A 24008-nucleotide genomic window follows, 5' to 3' on the forward strand; every position below is an offset into this window, starting at 1 on the left:
ATCACCATTTAGTAAAAATGGCCCACTTATCGTACGATAAGATAATAAACGCTGATGAGTCAACCTTCACATTCCTAAAGAAATCGACATTAGCATGGTGTAGTGTTTTTTTTTTAATTTATTGCTAATACTTATTATGTTTAGTTTCATAATTTGATTTATTAAAAATTGCGTTTCGTATTTTCTCAATTTTGTAAGCTTTGTTTGCTTTGCTTGCGTAAAAAATGCACAAAGTTCTTTTCCTTCATCATCATCATCTCGCTAATCGAAGCAAAAATTGTTAATATATATTGTTTAATTGTTAATTGTTTACTCTCGTGCCTCTTGCTTCTTCATAAAAATATCATATCATATATATATATATTTAGATATATATATAAATATTTATTTATTTATTTATTACTCATAAGATGCCAAGTTCTGCGCCAACCAACTGCTGAATACTCAAAAACAAAATAAAAAAAAAGCCGCAAACAAAACGGGGCTTCAAAATAAATACGAGTCACAAAAAATGGGCAAAAACGAAATCGCAGAATCGCTTCTTGAATTGATAACGTGGTTGATGATAATTATACAATTATCTATCTGATCTACTATTTTAATAGGTTTAATTGGGGATGGAGGGAGTAAGGACTCTCTGGGCTTGAACACAAGCTGGTGCTGTGGTATCTGTATTTTCGAATCTGTATCTTTATTTTTAACCTCTTCTCCATTTGGAAGAAGCCAACCAGCTTATCATTTGGAATGTTCATCTAGTTCTTGCTGTTGTTATGTGTTCAAATGTTTTTCTTTTGCTTTGTTTTTGTTTTTTTGTCGTAAGTACAAATTGTAAGAGAGTTCAAGTTTTAAGCTTAGCTCACACGCTCCAGATTTGGGTGCCATGATATCTTATTTCTTGTTTAGTCATAACTTTCTTAAATTTGACATACATCAAGAGAACAATAATCGAAACGTTAAGCTGCCAGGTTTAAGAGCTATGTGAACTAAACTTAGCTTGGGATTTAGGATTAGGATCTAGGATTAGGCGCATACTTGATTTAACGTACATATTTTTAGCCGATTGCGTTAAATTAGTTGTTTAGTCTATTTATGTTTTGCTATCATTTCGTTTTATACTTTTTTGTTTTTGTTTTTATATATATAAATAAACTTAAACATAAAATTGTTGTGTGTATGTGTGTGTGCCTGTGTCTTGTATTTATTTCGTATTTAGCTTGCAAGTTCCACATACACCTGGTTTACACTCGTCGCCAGCGTGTGTCAATGTCTGAAGGTTGTTGTTGAAGTCGTCGTCGAGGTTGCAGCGGAGGTTGTGTTGAAGGATGTGGGGAGGCGAGGAAAGGGTGTCGTTTGCCCAATTCTAGCAGGCGCAGCCTCCTTCGGGATCCTTCGTCTCATTGGGCGAATCCTTAAGCACAACCTCTTGCATATCCTCCGAAGGTTTATTCTCCGTGGAATCCATGCCTGGCAACGCCGCGGCGACCCGTCTGAACAGCTGCTTCACATTGTAGCCGGCCTTGGCGCTCGTCTCGATAAACATCACATTTAGCTCTTTCGCCTTGCGTTCGCCCTCTTCGGTGGACACTTGTCTCTTATCCGAGAGATCCGTCTTATTGCCCACCAGCATGATTATGACATCACTGCCACGCTCGGTGCGCACATCATCGATCCACTTGGATGTCTGATGGAATGAGTTTGTGTTCGTTATATCGTACACAACCACAGCCACAGTGGAGTCGCGAATGTACGATGGTATCAGCGAACGGAAACGTTCTTGACCCGCCGTATCCCAGAGTTGAAGACGCACTGTGCGATCCTCGAGGTACATGGTTTTGGATAGAAAATCAATACCAATTGTCGCCTGATAGGTGTTGTCGAAGCTGTCGTACATGAAGCGTGTAATCAGCGATGTCTTGCCGACGCTCTGCTCGCCGAGAAACACCAATTTGAATTTGCGCAGCGGATTGCCAAAGTCGCCGGATGACATGATTGTTTACTATTAAGTTTCTTTTGACTGTTGTCTCTACGTGTCGACTTTTTTTTTTCTTAATTGCGGGTTTGCTGACCTCCTCTCCTCTCTCGCTCACTCTCGCTTGCGCACTCTCTCCACCTATTGTTGTGCCTACGGGACTGGGGCGTGATACGTTTTTGCGGCTTCCAATTGCACACGTTGCACTTTCCGTTTAATATATATAATAGTTATTGCAATATGTTGTATTCACACGCGCACACTGAACTGCACAGTGAGGTTTTATTTGCAAAGCGATTTGGGCGATTTCCAATCGTAAATTTACACAAAATTTCTTGTGGAAAAAAAGTCAGCCACCAAGTCGATTCTGAGTCAGTTGTATGGTTGACTATAAGTATCGATAAGTTATCTATATCGATAATCAGAGTTAGCAACCAGAAGCGCAAAAATGCGCTCATCGAATAAATAGCGAAAGTATGACTGTAAAAATACTGCAATCGCAAAGAAATACTGCCGTAGTTGTAAAAGTAACTGTCACTAATTCAAAATACACAACCTCTCTTAACAATTATACACGAACGAAAGTATAAGTTGTTCTTCTACGCTGTAAAAAATCGTATTTGCTAATTGCTTTGCTTAGTTAAAGTGCAACTCTTAATTTTTCTGAGCTAAATAGATCGGCATTTAATATAATATCTCAATAAGTATTTAATAGTTCGATTACAACACCTATTAATAGATTTATAATTCGTATTTGCAATCTCAGAAATAATCCTTAGCAATTGCAAACACAAAGTATCAAAACAAATAAACACTATTGTCAAAGTTTGTAGTTGTTCTGCTGATGGGGCAATAAATAATCAGCGTTCCCTTCCCAATAAATTGATTATCTTTAGAGTATCGCTACAAAATTGAATTTTCTTATCATAAACCGTCGCAAGCAGTCATATCTCCATTTAATTTAAAGAGCAGTCGATAAAGGGAAAGGTAAACAGTTCCTCGACAACCATGGCTTTGGACAGTCAAACTAAATCTAGCATCTTTGCGATCCTATGCTGCCTCTTCCTTGGACTCTCTACTGGGTCAACAACGGACCAGCTTGGACCTGAGGGACGTGTAGTTGGCGGAAAAGCAGCATCCGTTAATGCGGCACCCTATGCGGTGTCCATGCAATATAAGAGCACTCACTACTGCGCCGCAAGCATCATCAATGCCCACTGGTTGGTGACAGCTGCCCATTGTCTCTCCAATCGTGCCCAAGTGCTTGGCAGCACTCTCGTGGCTGGAAGCAATGCTGTGGCTGGAACAGCGTCCACAACACAAAAGCGAAGCATCACTCACTTTGTGGTGAATGATCTATATACTGGTGGAACTGTACCATATGATATTGGATTGATTTACACACCAACCGCTTTCACTTGGACAGCTGCCGTTGCTGCTGTTAGTCTGCCCAAGTCTGGTGTGATTCCCACTGGAACTGCCAACTTGTATGGCTGGGGAAGTACCTCGACTTCGAGTGCCGCCTCATATCCCAAGGAACTGCAAGTGGCTGCTAATGTACCCATCATCAGTCTGACCTCCTGTGAAAAAGCGCTGGGTCAGAAGGGAAGAGATCTTCATAGCACAAACTTGTGCACAGGTCCGCTGACCGGTAAAGTGAGTATTTGTACTTCGGATTCTGGTGGTCCTCTGGTGCAGGGTAATGTCTTGATTGGCATTGTCTCCTGGGGCAAGCTGCCATGTGGTCAGCTCAATTCGCCTTCCGTCTATGTGCAAGTTTCTTCGTTTATAACCTGGATATCAGCCAACCAGCGTCTGTAATAAGAGTTATGCTAAAACATTGAAGAAATAAACATTGAACATAAGATTAATATTTTGTCACAATATATTTTTAATTACTTTCAATATATCTAGTCGATAATTTAATTTTGTTTGAGAAAATGCTCTGAGGAGAATTTTTCTTAGTGAGATTGCAAAATAGCCCTAAAATTTATTCTTACCACTATCAACAAGCTTAACCTTCTATAAACCTTACAGCTGCAATAAAGCATTTGTAATAAAATTGATATTGCGTATAAAGTAGTGTGGAAATTATAGTTAAGAAATTGACTACTGTAACATTTTGTTTTCCCAAAAACAATTTTAACGTAATAAGTATTCTGCTACTTCTTATGATAGTATTTTTAATCATACAAAGTCTGTTGTCTGTCGTCAATGTTTATATTTAAGTAATTAAAGAGCTTCGAGTATCCCGTGCAATTGGTACTCGACAATAAAATTATAATTCAAATACAAATAGTGCTGACACCCTGTAGTAATAACAAAAAACTGTATGATAAGTACGTGACAATGTCTGTGACTGGCATGTGTGTTTATCTTATACAATTATTGTGGCATTAATTAATCTTTGACAATTCGCAATACGAAACTTATTAGAAATAAAGACAGGCTACAACCTTATATTGTTTGTTGTTATTGTTGTTGGCTTTCCTTCCCAATAAAGCCGCTTATCTTTGAAGTATGAGCGCAAAATTGAAATTTCTTATCATTTTTGCAGCACGTATCTCCATTTAATTTAAAGAGCAGTCGATAAAGGGAAAGGTAAACAGTTCCCCGAAAACCATGACTCGGTATAGTCAAAGTAAATCGAGCATCCGCTTGATCCTAAGCTCCATTCTGCTACTCCTCGGCTGCTGTGCAGCCATAGCAATATCACCCAATGGACGCGTAGTTGGCGGAACAGCGGCCGCCGTCAATGCAGCACCTTATGCCGTATCCATGCAGTACCAGGCCACGCATTACTGCGCAGCCAGCATCCTCAATGCCAACTGGCTGGTCACGGCGGCCCACTGTTTGACGAATAGTGCCCAGGTGCTCGGCAGCACTCTTGTGGCTGGCAGTAATGCAGTGGCTGGAACAGCGTCTACAACCCAGACACGTAGCATCAGTTACTTTGTGATTAATGATTTGTACACTGGGGGCACTGTGCCCTATGACATTGGTTTGATTTACACGCCCACTGCGTTCACCTGGAGCGCTGCTGTGGCTCCCGTTACGCTACCGCAGTCGGGTGTGGTTCCCACTGGAACTGCCAACTTGTATGGCTGGGGAAGTACATCGACTACGAATACTGCGTCGTATCCAAGTGTGCTACAAGTGGCTACCAATGTGCCCATTATCAGTCTGACCTCCTGTGAAACGGCGTTAGGCCAAAAAGGCAGTGATGTGCATTCCACTAATTTGTGTACGGGTCCTTTAACAGGAGGCGTGAGCATTTGTACTTCGGATTCTGGTGGCCCATTGGTGCAAGACAATGTTTTGATTGGCATTGTGTCGTGGGGCAAGCTGCCATGTGGTCTGGCCAATTCACCATCTGTTTACGTGCAAGTTTCATCGTTTATATCGTGGATTGCGTCTAATCAAGTTGTGCAATAACCAAACTATTATTTGTTTAAAGCAATAAATATACGAGCAAAATTGAATTGTAGTATTTTTTTGTTGGTCACACTGCAAAAAGTTGCACCAGAGCAGTATCGATACATGTCGAGTAGAGTTGTAGAACTAGATTGCAAGTCGATAACAAACAAGTCGATAGTCGATAGTGGGCGACAAAAAAGAAAAGAATTCCAATAATTTTATTTGTGTGTCAGCGAACGAAGCCAGCATTTAGTTAATTAATTAGTATTGAGCGTGCCAGACAGCAAAATGGAAGTTGAGACACCAGCAACAACACCAAACGAGCAGAGTCGCGAATTTGCCGATGTGGACATCAACAACGATGGCTCAGCGTCCGCCGCTGCATCCGATGAGGAAGAAGTTCCAGCGCCGGGCAGCGTAACGTTGGAGCAGAATGAAAATAATGATTTGTTCGTCTCAGCAATGACCCCAAGCGAAGTGCATGTGAGTTACACTTGATTTAGTAAATATTAGATTGAATTATCTTCAATTAAACGCAACAATGAATGGGCGGCGTCGTTGACTGTTTATTTTATCTGCTCTGCTTTGCTTTGTTTGATGTTGACAACGTCACTAGCACAAAAAGATCGAAGCTTCCTCTTCTTTACGCCCCTTGCCCAAATTTATGTGTAGATTTATCGCATATTAATGCACTTGATAATTTAAACTTTGCAGCGTCGTATTTCGAGTAGCAATCTGGAAGAGATATTGACCGATGATGGTGATTTGTTCATACAAATTGTTGTATCCGATCCACAAAAAGTCGGCGATGGCATGAGCTCCTATTTGGCCTACAAGTGAGTCATCATCAATCGCCTTATCGTCTAAATTTTATTTATTGACATATACTTATTGAAATTGCGATTTGCCTACCATCGTTTTTGTAGAGTGACGACGAAAACAAACATTCCGAAATTCAAACGCAACGAATTCAGCACTTTGCGCCGCTTCAGTGATTTCCTTGGCATCCATGATCTGTTGGTGAACAAATATATGCGCATGGGTCGCATTATTCCGCCGGCGCCATCCAAGAACATTATTGGCAGCACCAAGGTCAAAATGAGTCCACAACAAACAGAGCCGGGCACGCCCATCAATCAGGAATGGATAGAGATAAGACGTGCTGCCCTGGAGCGTTTTGTCCATCGCACAGCCCAGCATCCGGTGTTGCGAGTCGATCTGGATTTTGTAAATTTCCTGGAGAGTGATCAGGAGTTGCCACGTGCCGTTAATACATCGGCTTTAAGCGGCGCTGGCGTCATACGGTTGTTTAACAAAGTTGGCGAGACTGTAAACAAGATCACGTACAAAATGGATGAGAATGATCCTTGGTTCGATGATAAGATCACCGAGGTGGAGCATCTCGATGCGAATCTGCAAAAATTGTCATCGGCACTTAAATCGTTGGTCTCTTCGCGTCGTGAATTATCTGTGTTGACGGGTTTGGTGGCAAAATCCGCCGCTATGTTAAGCACTTGTGAGGAGCATACTGGACTGTCGCGTGCGTTGTCGCATTTGGCTGATGTGGAGGAAAAGATTGAGCTGTTGCGTTCCGAGCAGGCCAATTCAGACTTTTATATACTCGCCGAGTTTATCAAAGACTATTTAGGGCTATTCGGTGCCATCAAGTGTATATTCCATGAACGTGTCAAGGCATTTCAAAATTGGCAATATGCCCAAATGCAGTTGTCGAAACGACGCGAGAATCGTGGACGCTATGAGCTGGCCAATCGTGCCGACAAACTGGATCAGGCGCAACAGGAGGTTGAAGAGGTTTGACAACTTTACAATATCGTTATTGCAAATGGTGTTAATGTTTTATTGTTATATTGCAGTGGCAGGGCAAGGTGCAACGCTGTCAGCAACAATTTGATGACATATCGGCGGAAATCAAGCGCGAAATGGAACGCTTTGAAATAAGCAGAGTGAAAGACTTTAAGGCAAACATCATCAAGTACATTGAGGTTCAAATGGCGCATCAGCAACAGGTAAACTGCAGTATCTAGAGTGTTAACTATTATTATCGTATATTCATATATTCTCTTTCTGATTTGTAGATCATCAGCTATTGGGAGGCCTTTGCACCAGTTGCCCGAGAGATCGTTTAACTTTGATTTCCAACGCCAGTTGCATTTTTAAAATGTTTAACAAATGGCGACGCAGTGTGCTACGAAAATATTCAATATTATTATGAATGTGTGGGCCTCTGTTTTTTTTAGCGGGACCAATTTGTCGTCACCTCTAACAACAAGTTATTACCACTGACGATCTTCGCCGCAGTTGGACATTTTCCAAACGCTTTAAATTCCTCTCAAATAATTGTTACCATTTACCAATGAAGGGGGTAACGATTCATGCTTGCATAAAAAAAGTTCAACTTTTATTACACACATATTTTTATCCTTACACAGTAATTATTATGATTACTATTATTATTATTATAATTATTATTGCGAAATGTTGCTTTTATTTTTGTAAATGTATACAAAACGAGACAAATGTTTATTATAGACGACTTTTTGGTGTAGTCTACATAAATGTCGCTAAGCGCTGAGCGAAAAATATTCTCATTCTATATTCGGTATTATCTATAAAAAAAACTTCAATGAAGCCAAGTTATTAAATGAAAAGAAAACTGAAAAAATTTAATTGTAAAGTAAAGTGATTGATTAATTGGGAAATAACCTTTCTTGATTGTTGTTGGTATATATTTATGTATATTCCTAATTAAAACATTTTGTATCCCACGCAAAAACAGCATTATATTTCAACAAATAAATTTGTAAATATGTATGTATAGATAGCAAATTTAATATGTAATAATATGGCGAAGCATGCAATTGAAATTCTGAAGGAGATGCTACAATTTACACATTTACATTTATTAAATATTTAAAGCTAAAAAGAGTAAATTTTGAATTTTAACGGTCAGCTTAAAAGAGTTCCTGCTTTTTATCGATATCGATAGCGACACAATGATTGCTAGTGAATGGCAAATCTCATAGGGCTTCGTTGCGAATGACGAAAATGCTATATTGTTTAGTCATTGTGTGATTGGCGTCTAGCGCCTTCTCGAAGTTTTTTGTCCAATTATAGCTTTATAAAATCATAGCGCACATCATTACACGTATTTAATTTGTCAGCAAACGTCGAAAGCAATTGTTTAGATATGGAGTTTCCACATTTGGGCCAGCATTGCAACGAAGCAACATGCAACAGATTGGGTAAGTTTTGAGCATTGTGACCTTCATCCAACAATAACAATAACAATAGGAAGTATCAAATTTGAATAATTTCTCAATAAACACAATTTCAACAGATTTCCTACCAGTAAAGTGCGACTCTTGTGACAAGGTTTTTTGTGCCTCGCACTACAATTACGAGCGCCACAATTGCCCAGGTGCCCACAAGAAGAACTTTCAAGTACCCATCTGTCCGCTATGCGGAGAACCCGTTCCCACCGCTCCTGGAGTGGAGCCTGACCTAACGGTTGGTCAGCATATTGATAAGCAATGCCAGTCAGATAGCAAAAAGATCTATACGAATCGCTGTCATGCAAAGGGTTGCAAACGTAAAGAACTGATTCCTGTGCAGTGCTCACAGTGCAAATTGAATTTCTGTCTACGTCATCGCCACAGCAGCGATCACGACTGTAAGCCGCCTACACAAAGCAATGTCAGCACTGCTGCTAGCAGCAGCAGCACATCACAGGGTGTCTTCAAGATCTTTAGCGATACACGTGCGATGGCCGCGCAGGCTGCCGAGAAGCGTTTGCAAAGCAGAAATCAACAATCTGCAAATAATGCCAAAGCCAGACAAGTGTCCACAACAACGGCAGCTGTTGCGCAGCGCAGTCAAGTACAAAACATACAAGGCAATATGGTAAGACGCCGCTAATTAAATAAAATGTCGAATATATAATTAAACACTCTTTTGTGCAGACGGAAGATGAGGCTTTGGCCCACGCCTTGGCGTTGTCTATTATGGAGCAGGATGGTACAGCCCAGAGTAGCCAAAGTGCTGCAGCAGCCGCAGCGAATGCGCAACGTGCCACAACTGTTGGTGGACGTGATAAGGATAAATGTTCGCTCTCCTAGTTAAAAAAAAAACAAACTGCGCAAAACATATCACAAATCATTCACTTGACCAGCGGCGTCTTTTACTGCCCCCAAATACTACACTTAGGTTGTTAATTAAATTAATTTTGTCATTTTGTTTGTAATTGTAATTTATATAATGTTGATAATTATGTACGTTGACTTCGTCACATTCTCTCGCGGCATGCTTATTAAGGGCTGCTTAGCAAAAATAATTTAGCTTATTTAGCTCTACTTTGGAAATGAATAAAAACTGTAATATACACATATTTGAATTTGTCTTAGCTTGTTAAATACAAAGAATACATATAGTGTGTGTTTTGTTAAACATAAGGATACTATATATTGCAAAAACTATTCGTCGCTAACAACAGCAGGGGCAACTTGTTCACTCTCCGGCTCCTCGATTACCACTGCCTGCTGCTGTTGTTGTTGCTGCTCCTTATTGGAAATTGTGCTCAGTTTGCGGCCAACTGTTGAATCCCCTCCCGTTGATGATGAGGTGCTGATTTTGCGCGCCGCTGCTGCAAAGCTGGCCACACCCTCGGCAGCCAAGATGCTGGCGCTAGAAAGTAAAATGGACACTTGTTCCGCTGAGGGGCAACTTGTGATGATCATGTCATCCTGTGTATAGCCATTTGTCGTTAGTAATTGCTCCAACTTGACAAATGATTGTATAATATTGTTCTGCAAGTAGAGACGATGAAATTACTTTACAAACCAATTACAACATATTAAAGAATAGCTGCTTACACGTATGGGACGAAAGATTATAAACTCGGTATCACGGTTGCTCAAATACAGCTGCATCGCCCGCTGCAGCACAGCCAACTTAGCCTTGATAAGACGCTGTGTCTCTTGTATAATGCTGCTTATCTGCTGTGGACTCGCCCAGCTGCTTTGACGCAGCACATAGTTGACTTTGGCTGTCGCTCCTGGCTCCTTGGACGCATCGCTTGTTGTAGTGGTGGCCAACAGCGCTTGCGCCTTGTCGAGGAATGTTATTAGTGGTCCCACCAGCATATGCACTGCGTCCTTAATATATTGCTCACACACTGTCTTTAGCTGTCGATCGACTTCTTTGCGCGAGTCCAGCAAATGTTCTTTTATCTGTGGCGTACCTTCGAGCAGAAATTCCAACAGTGCATTATTGCTTCCCATGGAGAAGAGCTGCTTGCGTTTTTGCAGCAGTCCAAAAGCAGCTGTCTTCACCTTGCTAAAGTCCAGCGAAGTCTCCTTCACAGTGAAGTCCACACGAAATGGAGCAATTTGTTCGCGCAGAATAAGCAAGTGTTTGATCTCAAAGAGTTCGCCATCAATAGGCGTTTTGGCGGCGCCAATTTTAACCGCCGCCTGTGAAACACTTTGTATGCAGACCCTCAAGGCCTCCTGGGATAATCCTTGGAATATGGGGCGATCCACACAGCGATAGAGACGCGAGAGACAGACCAAAGTACGACGCACAGTTGGATACCACATGCCATGCAGATCAGCAGGCGAATCTAGAAGTACATTATTAGTTGGTGTCATATGTTGTGGATTACCAATGAGACTTACTCATTTGCTTTACTCTGTAGGCGGTGTCCACGCTCTCTGCTTCAGTGGACATCATGGAGGCGCGCGAGTCCGAGCGACGCAGTTGTGTTGGCTCTTGAAGCGACAAGGCAATGCTCTGTAACGAGAATTTCCAGTGAGTGAAATCTTGTATAAAACTGTGCAGCAATTGTATACACCTCCATCATTTCCAGCTTCTCGGGGTAGGCCAAATCTCCCGTTGATGGATTGTAGTTTTGGATGTCGGACTGCAAATACAAATGCGCACGGAACACCAAACGCTCCTGTACATCCTGCAGCAACTGATGTGCAATAGTGGCAAAAGCTTCCAAAGCAGCGGCTATAAAATAATCGAATCAGTCAAACCGTCTCGTATAATGTATAAGCATCTTACGATTTTGTTGCACGTGCTCTTCGAGCATTTCAATGCGCAGAATGGAGCATATCTCGGCCAACGTTTCCAAATGATTAATGTGTATGATAAACGGCCGCATTGTGTCGTACAGAATCGTGCAAAGTCCCTCAAGATAAACACTGAAAAATTTAAAAGAATTAATGTTGCATACATTGCAAGTATTGCGCACTACAACTTACGTTAAATGAGGAGCTCCAGTACTAAAGAACTGATAATAAAGACGCTGTTCATCCTGGCAGACGTGCACCAAAAAAGCGCAAGCACTGCGCGTCAGCGAACAGTGATCGCCCTTGTGAGCGTTCTTTACATTCTGTATGGATTGATTGACAGCTGGGGACATGACACTGGCTCGCTGTGCCAGATAATGTTGTTGCAAATCCGTCATCAGTTGGCTGTACTCACTGCTGTTGCTATTCTCCAGCCGGGTTTCAATCAACTGAGCCACTCGTTTCACTTTCGCCGCTGACGTTTGATACTTGCCATAGTACAAAGCAAAAGCGGCATCGGGGGCTTGCAGCGCAGCATCGCCGCTGTTATTGCGTGGATTAAGAGTCGCCTCAGTAGCCTGATTGATCACATTGATGATGTAATTGCGCACCAGTCCAGTGGCTTTGGCTAGACACTGCTTATACTTGACATTATAGGCAGCCGCATCCTTGAAGTTGGGCTGCAAGCAAGGCATATTTATTGGGTGAATTTAAGGAGTTATCTTGTACTTACGTGCTCTGCCAAATAGTTTAAGCATTCGTCTATTTTATTAAGACACTCACGAAATGCTTCACTGGCCACCGACAATGTGGGACTCTGTAGCCGCTGCAGCAGCAGCTCCACTTGACTGAAGTAGTGCAGGCGCCGCTGTATCTCACTGTTTAACTCCTGCAGTTTCTGCTGTTCATCAATCAACTGTTCACTGGCCGTATTTAATGCACTTGTCTTCTGGGAGACAAATTCGTATTCGGAGCTTAAGGCACCCAATCGTTCCATGGCCACTGAGATTTGTGTGAGCATGTGAGCACATTCCGCCTTACGTTGCTCCAATTGCTGCAGATACTTGTGATAATCGGCATCGCCACGTTGTTCAATCTCCGCATTGACGTTGACGAACCAGAGCAGAAAATCATTTGTATTCTGCAGTCCGCCCGCTGGCAATTGTTGTATGTCAACCTCACTGCTGGTTGCCAATTGTTTGTTGACTTCTTTAGTAGGAGTTGTGGCTGCCTATAAACAAATTTCGGCACAATAAATAATTGTTGTTTTTGGGGGAATTGCGTGTCCCATTTGTTTACTTGCCGTTGTTTCGTCGTCCTGCCATAAGCTGGTTAGCACTTCCAAGTGCTCCTCTTGCTGAGCATTGAGTGCGGCGAGTGGATCGTTTTTGGTCTCCCATTGCATTAAACGATTTCGTATTTTACGCAAATTTTCATTTTCACTTTGCGCGCTGGCGACGTCATCCATTTTCCTGCTGGAAGCCAACAACACAACAGCTGTTCGTACGATTAAGTGTGCACACACCGTTAATTAATCGAACAGCTGTTCATCGGTTCGTATGCACACACTGTTAACTAATGGAACAGCTGTTTACCTATTCTGTGTGCACACACTTTGAAATTAACAGTGTCCATTAATATAACAGCTGTCGATAGGTATTGTGTTATCGTTAAGTTAATCGAAACTCTTAGTTTGCTGCTGTTGCACTTTCGTTAGGCGTTGTTTCTTTTTGTTAAAGTTTTTTTATTTGGTCCCAATGGCCCCACAGCCGGTGGTAACGGGCCTGTCGCCGAAGGAGGGTCCACCCGGTACACGTGTCATCATACGCGGCGAGTTCCTGGGCACTCGCATCCAAGATCTGATCGGTATTCGTCATCGTTTCTGACGCCCCCTGTTGTTGTAACTCGAGTCTCTTTTGCAGGTCTTAAAATTTGCGGCTCCGATTGCCTGTTGTCCGCCGAGTGGAAGTCGTCCAACAAAATCATTGCACGCAGTGGACCAGCTAAAGGCAAGGGTGACATCATTGTTACAACGCTCAGTGGCGGCGTCGGCACTTCAACAGTGCAATTTCGAGCCTATCACGAAACAATCGGACCTCTCAAGGAGTCGGCTGTGTGGATTGAGGAGTCGCCATCACAGAATTTTGCCTGGGGTCGGCGTACACTCGCCCAGTCTGGACTCACGCAAGAGGATCCGCTGGGTCTGTCCATCGAGGGCAATGAGCAGAAAATTCCCGAAGATTTGCGTGATTTGATTCCCGACGCTTGTGGAGATTTGTCGCAAGAAAATTTCTCGCCTGCCTGGTTTTTGCTAGAGAATCATTTGGCCACGTCGTTTGAGGATTTGAAAGCTGGCTTGGCTTACTTGAAGCGCAAGGTGGAGAGTCAAAAGGAGGGACAGCTGTCGTTTCTTAAATCAAATGCTGGTTCGGTCATTGATCAGTTGGACACGCTGATGAACATACGCGATAAGCTGCAAGAGGATGTCAAGCTGCATGGCAGCGAGCCACTCAACATACTGGAGCAGTCCATCGAGAGTAAGTTCATTTTATAGTTGAATTTCAATTCCGATTCAACTGTTCTTTTATCTTATGCTAGACTCCATCAGTGAATCCCAAAAGATCTTTACTGATGTGCTGGTACGCAAGGAGAAAGCCGACTCCACACGCTCGGTGCTCTTTGCGCTCTCCCGCCACAAATTTCTCTTCTGTCTGCCCAATGCCGTCGATCGCCGTGCGAAGGCAGCCGAATACGACATAGTCGTAAATGATTATTCGCGTGCTAAGAACTTGTTTGGCAAAACCGAGATACACATCTTTCGCCAGGTGCTGGAGGAGGTTGATCAACGCATACTGCTCATACGACGGCAGCTGCACGAAAAGGTTGTCAAGATGCCACAAAGCGTTGAGCAACAGAAGAAACTTATCAAGGCTTTGTCAAGTTTGGAACTACAGCAGAGCGGCACAACCGTTGGGGATCGTTTGCGCAATACGGATCCCGCCTGGGACGCCATTGAGGCGCGTGCTAAGTTCTTGGAGGCCACTTTCCGCCAGACGTTTGAGCAGCATGCCAACAAAGAGGCGAATGTGCAGGAAAAGTCCAAAAGTCGTGATCCCAGCCAGCCCCCCAGTCGCGTCAATTTCTGTGAAGAGCTTTGCGACATTGCCGCCTGTCAGCTGCCAGATTTGTGGCGCCTTGGACAGTTCTACTTCACGGGGGATCTGCGTGGCCCTCATGATCCTAAGCCGGGTGATTTTAAGCGCATGGTGTTGACGGCCATCGAGAAGTTCTGTGTGTATTTGAGGTTGGCCATTCTCATTGCTGCTGATCAACGTGCTTTGCGTCAGACGAGTGGACTCGCCTGGCCCATTGGCTCTTCGTCGGCTACACATCATTTTCTACCCTGGGTGCCACAATGTTTGCGTTACACAAGGATTGCTTACGCCACGTTGATTGGATTGGACTTACCCTCGGAAGCATTGGATATTATACAGCGATTGATTGATGAGGTGCGTCTGTTTTGTTTCTCTATCATATTTAAACGCGCTACGGATCGTTGCAAGAAACTGGATGCGCTGGAGACGTGGGAAATGAGTGTGGAAGAGTATCCAGGTGCAACTTCATTGCCAGCTGCCTTGGAGTCGCTACTAGTCGAGACCTTGGAAGAGGTGCAAACGGTTTGCATGCAGCCTGAGGCACGTGAGGGAAATCTGCTGGAACCACATTCGGATGGTCAGCGCGAGGTAACACAGCGACTGCAAGAGCTGCTCTCCGCGTTTAGCGGAGTGATTGCAGAGCTGGCGTTTGCCAGCCACGATGATGAGACGCCCACGCACAATGTATCGCAACTGCTTGGCTTTCCCAATGCCCAGCAACCTGAGTCGGTGTCGGGTGTGGGAAACTCGGTGGGCGCCGCAGTCAACTGGGAGCAACGGATGCTGTGCTGCTTAGCCAACTATGCGTACTGTAACAAGAGCTTCTTTCATCATCTGGGCAATTTGTTTGTGCGCTATGGATATCCACTGCCAACGCTTGCTATTGAGTCAGCACGCTACAATGTAAATCAGTTATTCACGAATTTGCTGGAGGAATATGTGGAGCACAAGGGTGATCCGCTGGTGGGCACCATTGAGCCCTCAATGTATTTGGGACGCTTTCAATGGGATCATGAGATGGAAATTGGTGCTGGACAATTGCGTCCCTATGCGCATGAATGCTGCGACAATTTGGTGGGCGTATACTCGGAAATTTATAGCATTTCACCGACGCTACTGCGTCCCATTCTCGAGTCCATTGTGCAGACCATCTCCGAGGAGTTGGCACGTCTTATGAGTTGTGTGCAGCGCTTTAGTCACACGGGTGCGATCCAAGCACATGTGGACATTCGTCTGCTTCGCGATGCCCTCGAGAACTACACTAACGAGACGGCCAAGTAAGCGGACTCTACTAAACCTTTACAACCCGATATCAACTGTTTTACTCTCGTTCTAGAAACTACTTTTTGGAGGCACTGGAGGCCATTAGTCCGCCGCTGAATGGCGAACAGAAGCGCAAAGCGGATGAAATACTGGAGCGTGTGAAGCGCAACATGCGACTGCAGTTGCTCTGCTTTGCGGTTAAGGAGCCTTAAGCATGCCCGACACATTCCTCCACTCTGATTAGACGTTAAACGGATCGATCTTAAAGGATGCTCTCAACTTTATTTGTAAATGATTAAAGCACACACATGCTACTTATATAATATTAATTATTACATTGTTTTCTTCAACTCATCGAGCATAGGTTTAATATCGAAACTAATTTTGGAATTTTCATCGGTGGGGTGCTTTGCTATCCACTGCTTGATGGCCTGCTCTATGTCGATGGTATTGAGCGTCTCCTGTACGCGCTGTTTGATGGGATTTTCGATGGCATCCATTATTTGATAGCGCAACAAATTGGGCAGCACATTAACAGCAAACTCCATCACATAGTCCAATGTGCCAGCGCCGCTGCAACGCACTTGAATGTTGCCCAAATCCAATTGCAGATCCTTGATCAGCGGCCGTTGACGCGTGTCGAGAGCCTGACTAAACTCCAACGTGGCGCGCAGATGATGCACCGTGAACTGTACGTGTCCAATGCGTGACATCATGCCCATGCCAACCTCCCATTGTCCGGCACCCGACAGTTCTTGGGTGCCCACTTGAAAGCGCATCGTGATCGTGTTGTTCACCAGAGCCACCGTTACGTTGCCCACGCGATAGAAGCTAGAGACGCCACGTATCCAAGTGTTTGTTAGCTGAGCACTCAACACGCCCATGGTGCGATTCATGTCCGGCAAATGATACGGATCAAAGCCATATTCACGCACCTGCTTGCGTGTCTGTGCAATCATGGTGTCCAATGGCCTAATGGAGTTGGGCATGCGGGGATCTCCGAGCTTTTCAACAACAAACTTATCGATCTCTGCGCTCAGCTGCTTTTCTACATCACTCAGCATAAACGGCTTCATGGCGTCAAACACTAGATTGGGCGCGGAGTTGAGTACGCCTTGGAACATGCTGCCCATGAAGCCGAGATTCTGGAAATCCATGGACATTTCACCAAACGTAATGTCCGTCTTCATTTGATCCACTGCTAGACGGCCATCGCTCTGTGCAGCCAGCGTGGCCAAGGCTGTGAAATGAACCCTTCTCAATGTGATCGAGCACGGTCCGTTAGAGTTTGAGAATAAGGCGGCTAATTTGTATCTGCCTTTGACCACCATTTCGTCTAGCGTTACGTGTCCGGTTACCTAAAGATGCAGAAATTATGACGATTTTAGCAGACTACAGATCCAGCAATAGGGAATGGGAATTGATTCCATTGACTATGATGATGATTATTTCAACCGAAGCTGGCAGCTTTAGGTTTACAATTGCGCTCATGATTGATTTTATTTCGAATTAAAGTTGGCGACTGTTGAAGCTAATTATATAATATCTTTCGAATTAATGGAGCAATTCTACAAAATATTCAGAAAACTTTTAGAAGGTATTAAGTGTTGTTTATGCCAAAATGTAATTATCTACGATTGAATTAGATTGTCTCAGAAAACTTTTAAAATGGGGTTTAATTGGGCACAATATTTTTCTTTGATATGAAAGACTTGGAAGGATGGAAGTTTAAGCAAGCGGACAGAGCTGACAAATTTATCTAAACTGTTCTTAATTAGTTTGACTTGCCAGCATATCCTTCAAGTCCATATTGATGCTAGTGATGCGGAATTTGGACAGGCCGTAAGCCTTCAATTCCATCATGTTAAGTGTGCCGACGCCAATGCTCTTTGCCACATTAGGACAATCCATAGGATCCGCAACCTCCACAGCAGAAGACGGTAGACCAACCGGATCTTCTTGCTTGAAATGTTCTAGCAGTGCCTCAACTTGTGCGGCCACGCGATTCTCAGTGGCCATGGCATTATGTGCGTCATTTCCATCGTCATCGAAAGCTTCTAAGGGGTTTGCGACAAGGTGACAAGGTTCAATTCATCTATGTTGTATAAATACCATGCTCACCATTCACATCCTGTGAGTGCGTTTGTGTAAGCGATAAAAGTGCCACGAGTAAAATTATCAGCGTCTTCATCTTATTATTTCTTACTATTATTTATACTATATATGTATGTATGCTTATCAGTTCAACAACAACAACAATGGGAACGAGAAAAGAATACGGATGCGGATGCTATAAGTGCTGCATCTACTCGGCTCCGATTTCAACTGACGACTGGCGCGAGTTAATCAACAGATAATGATGCTCACTTCACATATGTAGCCAGCCAGCCGACGCTTATCTAAGGGCACAGCAGCTGTCCGAGCAGATCCGATCCGATTCGAGCTCAAAACAATTGAGTTTAGCTCCGGCTCGGCTCTTTTGATTAATCTCCGCTTTGAGTGTAGTTTTGTTGTGTTACACTCAAACATCATTGAAAAATTTTTACTCTTCTACTCTTTAAAGTATTTCCAGAATTTACCTTCAACCTTCAGATTATATTTCTGATCGATTTCATTTGTCTGAAGAAATATAGCTCCTATATCCATTCTTGCTTTTCGATTTGATAATATTTCTAAATAATATTAATAGATACCTTTGCTCTTTAAAATATAGTTGCAAAATTTGTGACTAAATCGCAAATCCTTTTATCTTAGTTTCTCCTTTTTTTTAATATAAATATATATTACGTTTTAATAGGCATAAATATTTTCTTTATTAAAGCTGAAACGTCGAAGAGAAATGATGCGAATACTTGTCCAATTTGGTTATAATAGAATGAATAATTTCTTTATTGCAATTTCCATTTGCAAATATATAAATAATCTTAACTTATGAAAAAAAATGGGTTTCACGTGCTCAAAAAAAAGTTGTATGTTCAAAAAAAAAAGGTTTCATGCTCAAAAAAAGGTTCTTAGCTTAAAAAAAAAATTGACTTATAGCTATTAAAAAAATTGTCTTATGCATATGAAAAAAATTTTGCTTATAGTTATGAAAAAAATTGTCTTATACATATGAAAAAAATTGCCTTAAATATATCAAAAAAATTTTGTTTTGTTTTTGGTTTACAGCGACCGCATTATTAAGGAAGTTTCAATATTTTTACGATTCGATTATGCGTTAGACGATTGAAAAATCGACCCCTTTTTGCAAAACTGTTGAATGTTTAAAAATTCTAGTTTTACAATTGTACAATCAATGTAAAAAAGGGGTCGAAATATTGATTAGAATTAAATTGTTTGTTTGACTATTGCTTTCACTTTCGCCTAAGATAAGTTCGACATGCGGTGCCTGACTCTGTTTACCATACATTCTTGAATGTACGTACATATAGATTATTATCACTTAGGGATCATAAATAATTTCAATTGTCCAGTAAAGATTCCTAGCAACAACTTAAGGAATCGCTGCTGGTTACAAAATACATGTATACAAATGTATGTGTAGTTAACGTTGAATCTGAAAAATGCAATGTGCAATTGTGTTATGAGATGATACGGACAACAATTTGGAACAAGGATGACATTGGAGTTCTAACTACATCGACGAAAACGAAACATGGCAACTCAATTGTTTACAAGACGCACGCAGCAGCAACACATGAAAACATTACGATTTCTGCTTACAAATCATCCGAGCCGGACATAATGTCCTCGAACAATGCCTGGGGACAGTCGCCGACAACCACTTTACTCTTTGAGCTGGCACCAAGCAGCTCATCCACCGATTCCAGTCGTGAATGTGAGGACATCTCTGTTTGTGGTGGTGAGACCTTGAATTTCTTTGCTGTCTGTTCAACTGCCGGCGGCGCTGGAGGAGGTGGCATCACGACACACGGGAAGCCAGCTTCAACGGGATCTATGGGCACCGAGCCATTGAAGGCGTTGAAATCTGCAAATGGAAAGGAATTAAATAGAAGCACTTACTCATTTCAGAGAATGATATTCGGTACTTACACTGATATTCTCCACTTTCGTTTTGCATCACGACCATAGGACGCTGCGATGCTTGTGGATTGGACACTAGTACCAGTGTAACACCCGATGGCATTGGCGCTGGTGGTGGCGGTGACGCCTCCACAGGCTCCTCAGCCACAACTTCTGCTTCCTCTGCCGCCAATTCCGCCTCCATCTCAGCCTCAAGCTCGGAATCTGCATCGTCTTCATCGCTGCTGTCACCCACATAAGTGTGTGGATTCTTGCAACCATTGCACTTGCAGTCTACGCATTTCAAGCCCACCACGTAGCAGGCACAACGCGTGGTGCGACATGTGGCCTTGCCCGGGGCCGATGAGGTACCACAGCGGCATCCGCGTTTCTCCTTTGGCTTCAGTTTTTGGGATGCGCGCAACTCCTTTGGCGATTTTTCGATGACCTTAGGCGGAGCAGCTGCGGCTGCAACTTTGGCGGTTGTTGGAGCTACTGGAGCTGCAGCACCTCTTGATGTTGCTGTGTTGCGCGTAGTGACTACAGCAGCTGCCTGGACAGTTGCTTGTGCCTTAGCGGAAACTGTTGATTTGGACATTGTGGCTGCTTGAGCGGTTGTTGTGGTCTTGGCATTGACGGCGCTTCTAGTCAATGTTGTGCCTTTGGAGGGTGAAGCAGTTGCCAAGGTTGTTTTGGTTGCTATGGCAGCCACAGATGTTGGGAGTTTCTTGGGAATTGTGGCAGTTTGAGATGTCGATATTTTAGGAGCAGTTGGAGTTGAAGATGTGGATACTTTTACAGCTTTTGCAGCTACAGATGTTGTGAGAGTCTTGGGAACAGTTGCAGTTAGAGATGTCGATGCCTTCGAGACCTTAACAACTATAGGAGTTGTGAATGTCTTGGGAGCTGTTGCGGCCAGTGATGATGTTGTTGCCTTTGGAACTGTGGCGGTCAGCGATGTTGTTGCCTTGGGAACTGTCACAGCTAGTGATGATGTTGTGTCTTTCGGAATTGCAGCAGCTACAGTGGCAGACAATGCTTTGGTAGTTGCTGGAGTTGCTGTCAATAGCTTAGATGTTCCTATTGGTGTCTTAGGGACAACTGTGGTCACAGCTGCATGCATTGCCTTGGGAACGGTTGATGTCATTGTCTTGGGAACTGTTACTGTCATGGTCTTGGGGACAGTTGATGTTATTGTCTTGGGAACTGCAGCCAGCGGGGCAAGAGCAGTTGGTGGCTTGACCTGCACAGATGAGATGATTGTGGGCTTCTGCGGCAACCGACTAATCTTCTCCTGTTGCTGTTCCAATTGCTGTTGTTGCAGCTCCTCAGCCAGCAGCTCCGCATGGCGACGCTTAAAGCTCACGGTAGCTGGCACTGCTTCTGGGACCACAGCTGTCGATGTGCTGGCTGTCATTGCTTCCAGAGGCACTTCGACCACTTGACCAATGGCTGGCATATGCAGTGGAAGCTCTGTGCAGCCGCTGGGCAGCACATAGGTAGCATAGTTGGCTGTGGAGCCGCTGTGACCAAAGGTGTTCAGTGTGAAAGCCGCCGAGAGATCCACTTGATCTGTCCAGCTGGGCTCCATGTAGCCAGCTGTCATGATGGTCTGCGTAGTCGCAGTGGGAATCTGTAGCATGCGCGCTGCACTTGACGATGAGGCCAACAGGGGCAATGGATGATGCATGTATTGATCGCCCGTGGCCGCTGCCTCCAGCTCAATGTCCGTTAGTGACAGCTGTTGCTCCGGTAGGTGCTGCTCATAGGGCAGCTCAGGTGTGGTGGCCGCCGTCGTGGGTGGCGTCTCAGCGGGCAGCGATGCAATGTCCTTTAGCGTCAGTCTATCGGGTTGCGGCAAAAAGGTATCGCACATATCATTGTAGTTGGCGCCCTCGCGTATAAACCACTGGGCTGTCTCATCGGGCAGTTGAATACGTGACATCGTCATACCCAGTTCATTGTACTGTCTGCAGTTGAGCGGTCGCTGCCCGGCAAGCTGAGCATAGAGCAGCGAGTTTTGCAGCTGTTTGCACAGTGTCTGATAACACAGCACTTGCCAGGCCATTGATTTGTTCTCCTTGTACGTTTTGAAGTCGAAGCAATCCTGACACTGTTCGCAACTTGGTTTCAAGCGCTTGCGACCGCGCAAACAAAGCCGACAGACATGATGGCCGCAGCGACGTCGCGCCGGTTCGTAGGGATCCTTGAGCAGTTCGCGGCAGACGACACAGGACAACAGCTGACGGAGTTCACCAATGCCAGCGGCTAATTCCTGCAGGCGGATCTTAGACACATTAGACGCGGACTTCAATGACAGTCGCAAGAGTTTTATGTAAACAATTTGCGCTTCCATTGTGTACAGGTGCGTGTAATAGTTTGTGTTTGCGATTGCCTGTTTATGTCGTCTGTCAGTCTGTGTGTGTGGGCGACTGTACAAGTGTTGGTGTTTGGTTTGTTTACAGCCACCGCAGCCGGGCAGCGACTCCGCTGGCCAAACTACTGCTGATGTTGTGTCGTCTGCCTGCTTTCCTCTGTTTCTTGTTTGATTCTTTCTTAATTGCCCAGCAATTTGAAATACACACTTTTGCATAAAAAAGAATTTTCACCGGTTTTGAATTTAATTAAGCCAGGCGTTCCTTGAAGTTGTCGTTGTTGTTGCACTCTTTCACTTAGCAGCTAAATACTTAAAAATACTTTTCACGTGCCAAAAAAAATACAAAAAAAAAAAAAAATAGATGGTTATGTAGTCACAAAGTTATTCAAGTCATTTTAAAGAATCACTGTTTGTGTATTATTTTATTTTGTTAAATTTACCAAGAAGAAATGAAAACGCCGTGCGTTGCGTTTTATATTCCCCGATGCAATGTGACCATATCGGCCAACAGTAGCGTGAAAAAAAGACAGAAATGTGGTCACGTTTTAAATACTTCACTGTGAATGGCTAAAGGGCTGCCAATTCAAGGCAATGCTCTCGATACTAATTGTGAAAGATGTCAATCGTGGATTTGTACAAACTCTATTATTTGGTTTCTATCCTAAAATAATTATTAAATTGTGCAATTACTAAATCATCTAACTATTCAGCAAACTGTTTAATAGATCGTTGTTAGTATTTGATGATTTCATTGAGATAAAAACATAATCAGCATACTGGCCTTTGAAAAAAAGTTTGCGCAGCCCTGGCATCAAAATGTAAACAAGGAATCCGGCAGCAAAGAAATGCATTTGTAATTACGGTAAGCTAAATACAATGTCGACAATCAAGCGTCATAATCAACGCGATACAAATTTTACGCAATACGAGGAGCAGACGTGTTTTAGGTGACAATTATTGCAATTTCCTAACAAATAAGCTTAAGAAGAAAGCGTGGATCAGCGTGGAGCAACAATTTGCCATTAAAACTGGTGTTAAACGCTCTTATAACACACTGCGAGTTAAATACAGAAATAAAACTAATCAAAAAAAGAATGCGATAAATAATTCGTCATCGACCAGGGCAACGTCTATAGTCGGGCCGACCATCTTGTGATGAAGCTGAATGCAACGGTAAATCTGCATTGAATGGCATTTTGCATACAATTAATGCGCAATTTTCTTTTCATTGTGTTGGTAGAAAGTATTTCACTAAATTCTATAAAAGTTGAAGCATTTCATATGTTCGAACTTGAAGAGGAAACTTTTGTATAGTATGAATAGCCGACTATTTTGAAATATTAATAGAAATCTACATTATGCATGTACATATTTGCAGTCTTGTCTACAAATCAATGCAAATGTGTCGAAGTCACAAGTGGCTGCTGAATCACAGAAACAAAACCCGCAAAAAGTGTTTAATAAAACAACAAGAATTAGAACATTGGCCAAGGAGACAAATGAGTTGTTAAAGATGCAACAAAAGTTTTATCGGAATGAAAATATTCGTGCGTTAGAAATAGTGAACGTGAGGCGAGAGCTATTCGAGCTGAAAAAAGAGCTACTCGATGTGAAAAGTAAATTGCGTACCGAAGCAGATATTAAAATAGAGGAGTATGATGGATAGCACACAGAAACTCAAAGTGCACAATGTAAGTTAATAAGTTTAATTT

General features: G+C 43.1%; 9 protein-coding genes and 1 long non-coding RNA gene across 18 annotated transcripts in view; 6 read left to right on the top strand and 4 right to left on the bottom strand.

The window, feature by feature from the left end:
• Positions 1-350: 350 nt before the first annotated feature.
• On the bottom strand, positions 351-2365 carry LOC132783741 (ras-related protein Rab6). The gene has a single exon (XM_060789098.1). It carries the CDS (start codon positions 1985-1987, stop codon positions 1361-1363), a length of 627 nt encoding a protein of 208 aa, XP_060645081.1. The 5' UTR covers positions 1988-2365; the 3' UTR covers positions 351-1360.
• A 565-nt stretch (positions 2366-2930) lies between these two features.
• LOC132783722 (trypsin-like) lies at positions 2931-3857 on the top strand. Its single transcript, XM_060789074.1, has one exon. It carries the CDS (start codon positions 2978-2980, stop codon positions 3788-3790), a length of 813 nt encoding a protein of 270 aa, XP_060645057.1. The 5' UTR covers positions 2931-2977; the 3' UTR covers positions 3791-3857.
• A 701-nt stretch (positions 3858-4558) lies between these two features.
• On the top strand, positions 4559-5451 carry LOC132783711 (trypsin delta-like). Its single transcript, XM_060789062.1, has one exon. The coding sequence runs from the start codon at positions 4592-4594 to the stop codon at positions 5402-5404; it is 813 nt and encodes a 270-aa protein (XP_060645045.1). The 5' UTR covers positions 4559-4591; the 3' UTR covers positions 5405-5451.
• A 100-nt stretch (positions 5452-5551) lies between these two features.
• Positions 5552-7995, top strand: LOC132783674 (sorting nexin-2). Its single transcript, XM_060789001.1, has 5 exons — positions 5552-5869; positions 6101-6222; positions 6313-7198; positions 7261-7413; positions 7483-7995. Exons 1-5 carry the CDS (start codon positions 5675-5677, stop codon positions 7531-7533), a joined length of 1407 nt encoding a protein of 468 aa, XP_060644984.1. The 5' UTR covers positions 5552-5674; the 3' UTR covers positions 7534-7995.
• A 465-nt stretch (positions 7996-8460) lies between these two features.
• LOC132783732 (AN1-type zinc finger protein 2A) lies at positions 8461-9791 on the top strand. The gene is made up of 3 exons (XM_060789085.1): positions 8461-8649; positions 8745-9307; positions 9367-9791. The coding sequence occupies exons 1-3, from the start codon at positions 8595-8597 to the stop codon at positions 9520-9522; spliced, it is 774 nt and encodes a 257-aa protein (XP_060645068.1). The 5' UTR covers positions 8461-8594; the 3' UTR covers positions 9523-9791.
• An 85-nt stretch (positions 9792-9876) lies between these two features.
• On the bottom strand, positions 9877-13073 carry LOC132783648 (conserved oligomeric Golgi complex subunit 3). Its single transcript, XM_060788966.1, has 8 exons — positions 12778-13073; positions 12212-12705; positions 11671-12158; positions 11471-11610; positions 11256-11416; positions 11080-11194; positions 10276-11024; positions 9877-10209 (listed from the first exon to the last, which is right to left on the bottom strand). The coding sequence occupies exons 1-8, from the start codon at positions 12944-12946 to the stop codon at positions 9877-9879; spliced, it is 2649 nt and encodes an 882-aa protein (XP_060644949.1). The 5' UTR covers positions 12947-13073.
• A 72-nt stretch (positions 13074-13145) lies between these two features.
• On the top strand, positions 13146-16112 carry LOC132783638 (exocyst complex component 2). Its single transcript, XM_060788952.1, has 4 exons — positions 13146-13344; positions 13401-14015; positions 14077-15910; positions 15970-16112. The coding sequence occupies exons 1-4, from the start codon at positions 13236-13238 to the stop codon at positions 16106-16108; spliced, it is 2697 nt and encodes an 898-aa protein (XP_060644935.1). The 5' UTR covers positions 13146-13235; the 3' UTR covers positions 16109-16112.
• Positions 16113-16152: 40 nt separating this feature from the next.
• On the bottom strand, positions 16153-18243 carry LOC132783682 (uncharacterized). 4 transcript variants are annotated; one of them, XM_060789039.1, is made up of 3 exons: positions 18018-18243; positions 17685-17950; positions 16153-17254 (listed from the first exon to the last, which is right to left on the bottom strand). In XM_060789039.1, the coding sequence occupies exons 1-3, from the start codon at positions 18085-18087 to the stop codon at positions 16229-16231; spliced, it is 1362 nt and encodes a 453-aa protein (XP_060645022.1). In that variant the 5' UTR covers positions 18088-18243; the 3' UTR covers positions 16153-16228. The 4 variants fall into 4 exon arrangements, with proteins under 4 accessions (XP_060645022.1, XP_060645004.1, XP_060644996.1 ...); XM_060789021.1 differs by having other exon boundaries at positions 18009-18243; XM_060789013.1 differs by having other exon boundaries at positions 17685-17953; positions 18009-18243.
• A 590-nt stretch (positions 18244-18833) lies between these two features.
• LOC132795043 (E3 ubiquitin-protein ligase msl-2) lies at positions 18834-22819 on the bottom strand. The gene is made up of 4 exons (XM_060805455.1): positions 22737-22819; positions 19950-22615; positions 19620-19884; positions 18834-19452 (listed from the first exon to the last, which is right to left on the bottom strand). The coding sequence occupies exons 2-4, from the start codon at positions 22510-22512 to the stop codon at positions 19335-19337; spliced, it is 2946 nt and encodes a 981-aa protein (XP_060661438.1). The 5' UTR covers positions 22513-22615; positions 22737-22819; the 3' UTR covers positions 18834-19334.
• A 323-nt stretch (positions 22820-23142) lies between these two features.
• LOC132798905 (uncharacterized) overlaps positions 23143-24008 on the top strand; it is a 38919-nt gene continuing 38053 nt past the window's right edge. The window contains exons 1-3 of one of the 6 annotated variants that reach the window (XR_009633992.1): positions 23144-23158; positions 23233-23469; positions 23537-23987. This is a non-coding gene — a long non-coding RNA (uncharacterized LOC132798905). Of the gene's footprint in view, positions 23159-23179; positions 23470-23493; positions 23988-24008 lie in introns of those variants that run through there. The other 5 variants (XR_009633994.1, XR_009633995.1, XR_009633991.1 and 2 more) reach the window with 5 other exon arrangements.

The sequence above is a fragment of the Drosophila nasuta genome, chromosome 2L (assembly GCF_023558535.2).
Source record: "Drosophila nasuta strain 15112-1781.00 chromosome 2L, ASM2355853v1, whole genome shotgun sequence".
NCBI lineage: Eukaryota > Metazoa > Arthropoda > Insecta > Diptera > Drosophilidae > Drosophila > Drosophila nasuta.

Coding starts and splice junctions, on each gene's coding strand:
- LOC132783732 (XM_060789085.1), top strand. CDS start 8,595: ATGGAGTTTCCACATTTGGGCCAGCATTGCAACGAAGCAACATGCAAC. Junction 8,650..8,744: donor AGCAACATGCAACAGATTGG/GTAAGTTTTGAG, acceptor CAATTTCAACAG/ATTTCCTACCAGTAAAGTGC. Junction 9,308..9,366: donor AAAACATACAAGGCAATATG/GTAAGACGCCGC, acceptor TCTTTTGTGCAG/ACGGAAGATGAGGCTTTGGC.
- LOC132783648 (XM_060788966.1), bottom strand. CDS start 12,946: ATGGATGACGTCGCCAGCGCGCAAAGTGAAAATGAAAATTTGCGTAAA. Junction 12,159..12,211: donor TAAACTATTTGGCAGAGCAC/GTAAGTACAAGA, acceptor CCTTGCTTGCAG/CCCAACTTCAAGGATGCGGC. Junction 11,611..11,670: donor ACTGGAGCTCCTCATTTAAC/GTAAGTTGTAGT, acceptor TAAATTTTTCAG/TGTTTATCTTGAGGGACTTT.
- LOC132783711 (XM_060789062.1), top strand. CDS start 4,592: ATGACTCGGTATAGTCAAAGTAAATCGAGCATCCGCTTGATCCTAAGC.
- LOC132795043 (XM_060805455.1), bottom strand. CDS start 22,512: ATGCAAAAGTGTGTATTTCAAATTGCTGGGCAATTAAGAAAGAATCAA. Junction 19,885..19,949: donor CGAAAGTGGAGAATATCAGT/GTAAGTACCGAA, acceptor TTCCATTTGCAG/ATTTCAACGCCTTCAATGGC. Junction 19,453..19,619: donor ATGTCCGGCTCGGATGATTT/GTAAGCAGAAAT, acceptor TGCATTTTTCAG/ATTCAACGTTAACTACACAT.
- LOC132783674 (XM_060789001.1), top strand. CDS start 5,675: ATGGAAGTTGAGACACCAGCAACAACACCAAACGAGCAGAGTCGCGAA. Junction 6,223..6,312: donor AGCTCCTATTTGGCCTACAA/GTGAGTCATCAT, acceptor TCGTTTTTGTAG/AGTGACGACGAAAACAAACA. Junction 7,414..7,482: donor AAATGGCGCATCAGCAACAG/GTAAACTGCAGT, acceptor TCTGATTTGTAG/ATCATCAGCTATTGGGAGGC.
- LOC132783638 (XM_060788952.1), top strand. CDS start 13,236: ATGGCCCCACAGCCGGTGGTAACGGGCCTGTCGCCGAAGGAGGGTCCA. Junction 13,345..13,400: donor TCGCATCCAAGATCTGATCG/GTATTCGTCATC, acceptor TCTCTTTTGCAG/GTCTTAAAATTTGCGGCTCC. Junction 15,911..15,969: donor TACACTAACGAGACGGCCAA/GTAAGCGGACTC, acceptor CTCTCGTTCTAG/AAACTACTTTTTGGAGGCAC.
- LOC132783741 (XM_060789098.1), bottom strand. CDS start 1,987: ATGTCATCCGGCGACTTTGGCAATCCGCTGCGCAAATTCAAATTGGTG.
- LOC132783682 (XM_060789013.1), bottom strand. CDS start 18,087: ATGAAGACGCTGATAATTTTACTCGTGGCACTTTTATCGCTTACACAA. Junction 17,954..18,008: donor GGATGTGAATGGTGAGCATG/GTATTTATACAA, acceptor CAAACCCCTTAG/AAGCTTTCGATGACGATGGA. Junction 17,255..17,684: donor TGGACTTGAAGGATATGCTG/GCAAGTCAAACT, acceptor CTGCATCTTTAG/GTAACCGGACACGTAACGCT.
- LOC132783722 (XM_060789074.1), top strand. CDS start 2,978: ATGGCTTTGGACAGTCAAACTAAATCTAGCATCTTTGCGATCCTATGC.